This window comes from Meleagris gallopavo, chromosome 1, assembly GCF_000146605.3.
Source record: "Meleagris gallopavo isolate NT-WF06-2002-E0010 breed Aviagen turkey brand Nicholas breeding stock chromosome 1, Turkey_5.1, whole genome shotgun sequence".
Lineage (NCBI taxonomy): Eukaryota > Metazoa > Chordata > Aves > Galliformes > Phasianidae > Meleagris > Meleagris gallopavo.
Genome location: NC_015011.2, coordinates 81,108,222 through 81,114,005, shown reverse-complemented (window position 1 = coordinate 81,114,005; position 5,784 = coordinate 81,108,222). Strand labels below are relative to the sequence as shown.

Sequence of the window (5,784 nt, the reverse complement as noted above, 5' to 3'; positions counted from 1 at the left end):
TGTGTCTGTGTGTGTGTGTGTTGGGCGGGGGGAGCGTATGGAGCGGGGCCGCGACCCGGCGTGAGGAACCGACCGTGTGTAGGTGAGCATTTACCTTGGTGCCTGTGGAGCGGGCTTTTTTGGGTGGCTAAAATTGTAGGTAGTGTAACACTGCAGGCAGAGCAAAGAGGTGGAGAGGATCGCTTAAAAGCCTTTTAAATAATGCACGAGTATTTAATGTGATCATTTCATGCAAATCGTAAGCAGACCTGTGTTACTGCCTCATTAGCATGGTTCTGTTCCCTTGATCAATATGGATCATGACTGCGGCACATTTTCCAGTGCAGTGCCTGTCTTCTTTGACTAAATACACAAACACTATTACTGCATTTCCTTTTTTTTTTTTCTTGTTTGGCCCTTTCCGGGGCCGGAAAAAGTGGACTTTGAAACTAGTTGCTTACTTTGCTGATATGAGTTGGTTGTAATACTCACTTCCCTAACTTTCCTGATGGTCAGAGAGAATGTGGAGTTCATGGAGCTTATAGGGAAAGAGAAGAGCGGCCAGCTGTGAGACAAGGTATTATACTTATGGAGTTTGTGGCAGTGTCCCACTTGCTGCCCCACGTTGGTGAGATGGACTGCTGGCTGAGCTAGCACTAATATCTACAGTGACTGAAGTGCTAGTCTCTCTCTGCTGTAGAGTGGTCTGAACATCCCAAGGAAACAGGCATGGATCTGTAAAGTTTGTCTAGGATCAAAGGGGGACGGAGTGACTGGCTGTCTGCTAGATCCTGGTTTTGTGCCGTGTCTTGTGAAACTCAGGAGGGGGATGCTTTGAAGATATTTCTGAAAACGCTGTTGACAAATGAAGATGCAACTACAAGCATTTTTTTTTTTTTGAAATGCTAGTTTTTTTTTTAACATCTAGCACTATTGGTTGAACAGTGATGGGTTGGGAACATGAAGTAGATGGGAGTTCAGTTCCCCAAAATGCTGAAATCTAATCTTGAAATGTGATACCTAAATGCCTGCAGACCTTGTCAGAAGCAAGGTTAAAGGCTGTGGCGTAATTCAAACTTCTTACTGTTTTACCTACTGTGCCTTACTGCTCCATAGCATAGTTCTTGACTAGCTCGCTTTCTTTCAGAGGCTGACCAAGCAGGAATTCTGGCAGCTGGTGCACCAGAGCTATGGCTCTGAGCTGGGCCTGAACACCGAGGAGATGGAGAGCTTCCACTCGTCATCTGAGGACAATGGGCAGTGTCGGTAAGGGGAGACTATAAAATTTATTGATATACTCATGGGGAAGTAATGTTCTCTTATTTTAGAAACTGTTTTCCAAAGTGCTGCTGTAACCTTACCTGAAAGGTTAAGCCTAGAGTAAAATTATGGAGAGAACTGAACTGTGTAAACTGAATATGCATAAAAACTTAATTGTGTTCGTTGTTTAAAAGAGGAACACTGCTGAGGCCCCTTACAGAGGGAGATAGGAAGATCTTGCTGTCCCTAAATCTGCCTGGTGGGAGGGCACGATAGCTTAAATATCAACTTTTTCTCCTGATAGTGTTTCATCAGGATCTATATGCCCTTCAACAGTTTGGAAGGGCTGAATGGAATAGAGCTATATCTGCTGTTCAAATGCTTTTCCTCCCTCCATGGAGACTAAAATACTTTGTTGTCCCTATGTATCAGGTCTTAGCTTATTTTACGTATGATACTCAGGTTGAATTAGAAGAAAACTATATATAGATATCTTTCTGGAACAGTTTTATTGATTTCTTGGAATAAATATGACCTATATCTTATGAAAGTCAGTGTAATTCTAACAGTGCAGCTTTAATTTTGTATTGGTATGTAAAAGACTTTGTAAAATTGAACAATGTAACTAGCATCTCTTTTTCATTCCTCCATTATCAAGCATGTGTAATAGGAAAAGAAAATAGTTCTCTGCAAGTTTCAAAAAATGTCCCGTTAAGTATTTCCTGGGTTTTATCTGTTTTAAAAATAACAATAATAAATGCAGTACTTTGCAACTCAGGAATAATGGATGCAGGAAAAAAGTCTCAAAGTTTTCTTCAGATACTTTTTTTCTAAATTCACTCAAGGCTACCTCTGTTTCTCTGCAGAGTGCATGCTTTCTATCTCACCTGTGCTTTGTTTTTACTAACAACATAGGCAAAAGCTGGATTTATTGAGGTGGTTCTGGTGAAAAACATGGCTTGAGAGGTTAATGAGGTAGATGTAGGAGGATTTAGCTGGTAGTTGTTAATATTAGCAGAATAATTATTGTGTGAGTGGAGGAATTGCTCATTAAAAGCTTAAAAAAGGAGATATGAATTGCATTGTTCAGTTTTACAAAGCCAAGTTTATTTACTTACAGATACATATGTGACTCCAAATCTGTCTTATTTCTTCCTTTGGACAGATCCAGCATCTGTGATGAACCTGGAGAAAGGGATGACAAACTACCTAAAACAGCTGGTTTAGTTCGGGAATCTGCACTTCAAACAGAAGGAGAGTCACTCAATAGACACGTGTTGTCTGGTGTAAGTGCTAACTCAATCTTTCTTGCTATTCATAACTGATAAGAAATATGCTGAACTTGTCTGTCTATAAACGTAAAATGCATGGGAATTGTAATTTGTGGAATTCATTGGGGGTTCATGGTAGCCTAGAAGGTTTTCACATCAGAAATTGGATATGAATACTGTCAGGTTTCAAGAATATATTTGGGAAGCAAACTTCAGGATAAGATAACATCGTTGGTGTGAGTTTCTAATTCACTGCATAATGCTGAGGTTTAGGCCTTGGTCTTCCCAGCTGTAGAAACAAAACTAATCATGTTTTATCCATCTTCCTATGTACCCTGTGCCTTTTTATGTAAGTGCTTTATGAAAGTAATACTTGTGTTAACTTCGATGCTTTTTTGTTTGTGCTATTTCTATTTTAAAAATCTCCTCAAGGCTCTTTTGCCTGCTATACCTGAGGATTATTAGAGGGTGAGTTATGCTATGTATCCCTGCCTTCAGAGTTCAGTTAGTGTTCTGTTGTGAATATATGAAACCTCTTTTCTTCTACTTTACCCCTGCTTAATTAAACTTGCAGAGATCATTTAGAAAGCGGGAAATAAAAAATAAACAAATAAAAAAAAACAAAAAACAAAAACACCCTTGGCTAGGATGAGTTTTCCTAGCCAATCCTTTCAGTTAATAAAAATTGAACGAACATGGGTGTTTTGTGGTGTTGAATGAATTTGTAAGTGTAATTCTCTATTTGAGAGGGCATATGCTTTAGTAATGGTATCTGAGTTATGCACAGCATTTAGCGTGGTTCCTGGGGCTATTATGTGCAGTTATAGTCCTGAAAGGTTACAGGCATTTTCTCTTGGTTAATAGATACCCCAAGGGAAAGAAAAGCAAACAGAGAGCCAAAGCCTGTCGCTATTCTCAGATCAACTACTTAGTTGCTGTTTCAGCTTTGAAAAAATTCAGAGGGAAGAAAGGAGATGCTTGTAACAGTCCTTGCTATCATTAAGTTCTTTTGGCTTTTGTTACTTGGTAAAACTTTAAAACTTTAAAAAGCTTTAAATAGTTCAGTGGAAATGCAAGTTAGTGGCTAGAGACTGATACCCAGTGAACAAAACCAGTGTTAGTTTGTAAGGTGTTAAAAGCTTAGTTACTACAAAGTTGGGTGTCCCTGAGTCCTAGGAGTCTAAAACAAGATTTTTTTTGGAAAGTTGAAGGGGAGGCCTGGAAAGACTGTGGATGCTGCTGGAATTCTCTCTTTTTAGAGTAAGTAAAATTACCCAGGTAGCCTTGATTTGGACTTGTTTAAATCTTCTTTACACAAGAACAAGTCATTTTAAAGTCATGGCTCTACGTAGAAAAGTGTTTTGTTTACCTACTAGGTGTTGCTCCCAGAGATGTTAGTTGCAGGTGCTAAATCTAATTGGGCATGTAGGTAAGCAGAAATGCCCAGGGATTTGATCTGTGAGCAGGGTTAATTCTACAATTCTTTTTGGATAGTCACCCTTCAAAAAAAGTTCTGTAATTATAACGTAAAACAGCAATCTTGATAAATGCGATTATTGTTTTAGTGTAGCTAAAGTACATAATGTTTGTGTTAAACATTCGGTATTTCTAAAGAATGCCAATGCTCTCCCCACAGTCTAGGATTATAGCAGATATTGTAGAAGCACAAGGGCAGTAAGAGGAGAGGGCAGTGCTTAGAAAGCTTTTATCAAATATCATTGCACTGATGATGCACAGCATAATTGCCTTCCAAAGACTGGAGAGAAAAAGGCTTAACTCCTTCCTTACTGCTTTGACAGACAAAAGAAGTCCACAAACTTGCTTCAGAAGGAGATCTGAACTAATGAAAGGAGTTGGCTGGCATCACTTGGGCTGTCTTGGAAAAAGCTATTATCAGAAACTGTCTGTGGTTGATTAAATGAAGTCTGTGTAATGCCAATTGTGGCATGTCTGCTTCTCTAAGTGCGGGTCATCTCTGTATGCAAGCCACCTTGCTCCTTCTGCTCTTCTTTACAAGGCTCTGTAAGATTTTCTCTATCCTGCAGCCTTCTGTTGGCAGGTCAAAAACAGAAATGCATTGTTACTGAGCTCAGCAATACTGGACCCTTCACCACTACTAGCTCCTTTCTACGTGTGTTGATAGAACGTTATCATTGAAATGTTGGTTATTATCCTCATTTCCATTGTGTACCTGAGTATAACTTCAGGCATGTCGCTCCTTTCAGTAGGAGCATTTGTTAATTGGTTGTCTTTGCTGATGCAATATTTTTTTTGACCTTTGGGGAATATTTTTGCTCACTTATACTGTGATCGAACATTTGCATTTGTCTGTTTTCCAGCCACGCACCTTCTGCTAATGGTTCTCTGTTGCACAAAATAGTAAATGGTCTTTCTTTTGAAAAAAGTCAAGTAGTACAGGAAGAACACGATGATTATTCAAGCAGCGGATGCTTTTGGTTTTGAGTCAGTGCTGAATAATCTTTAAGGATGATGGCACTGCAATTAATTGGAGCTACTCAGTTAAGGAAACCTCACTTAATACCATCTGTGTGCTACTGCCTATGGGGACTTCACTGTTTTTTATCCCAGTTCTTTCACTGAATGCAATGGGAGCTTTAAGGGAAGGCTTAGCATGAAAACTAGGACTCTTAAACAAGCGTTTTAAGTGGCAGTTTGAAATGCACAAGCCTTGTGTATGTGGTTCCACTAGCAATTTCTTCTCAAGGTGTGTGCAAGCTTAATGCCCAGTAACTGTAGTTCGTGATTCAGAGCTGCATCGTTGAGTCAATGGCTGGTGCTGTGGGGAATGCTCTGCTTCTGTACTGGAAATGGTAGCTGATACTCCATTGCTTTATTTCTAGAAGTAGCATTTTATGGATAACATGACTCTATGAAGTGCTTTTTGTCTGTTTTTCTTTTATTTATCTTTTTTTGCTTTTTTTAAAGTCGATGAAACCCTATAAAGTAAGAACACTTCTCAAATATTCAACTGAGGTGACCAAATGTTAGTGAAAAGGGGATGTTCTGCCTGCTTCATTGTGCTTGTGCTTCCCCTTAGGATTGTTGGACTCTTCTAAAATAGTAAAAAAGTGAATCTGACCAATGAGAAGTGAATTACTGCATTAGATTAATGAGTTTGTAAATGCCAGCATTGATGCAGGGAAAGGAACTGTAATAGGGAGTAAACTGCCTCTTTAAGGTGGCTCTTGGTAAGAAAAGCTGATAAACAAGTCTTGTTACCAGGGTAAAGTGAAAGTCTGAGATAAAGAGTAAG

The 5,784-nt window shown here is 39.2% G+C and overlaps 1 protein-coding gene across 1 annotated transcript in view; it reads left to right on the top strand.

The window, feature by feature from the left end:
* GRAMD1C (GRAM domain containing 1C) overlaps positions 1 to 5,784 on the top strand; it is a 53,183-nt gene that overhangs the window by 30,839 nt on the left and 16,560 nt on the right. The window contains exons 8-9 of the mRNA XM_031554962.1: positions 1,127 to 1,245; positions 2,405 to 2,525. Coding sequence (XP_031410822.1) covers positions 1,127 to 1,245; positions 2,405 to 2,525 — 240 coding nt within the window. The remainder of the gene's footprint in view (positions 1 to 1,126; positions 1,246 to 2,404; positions 2,526 to 5,784) is intronic.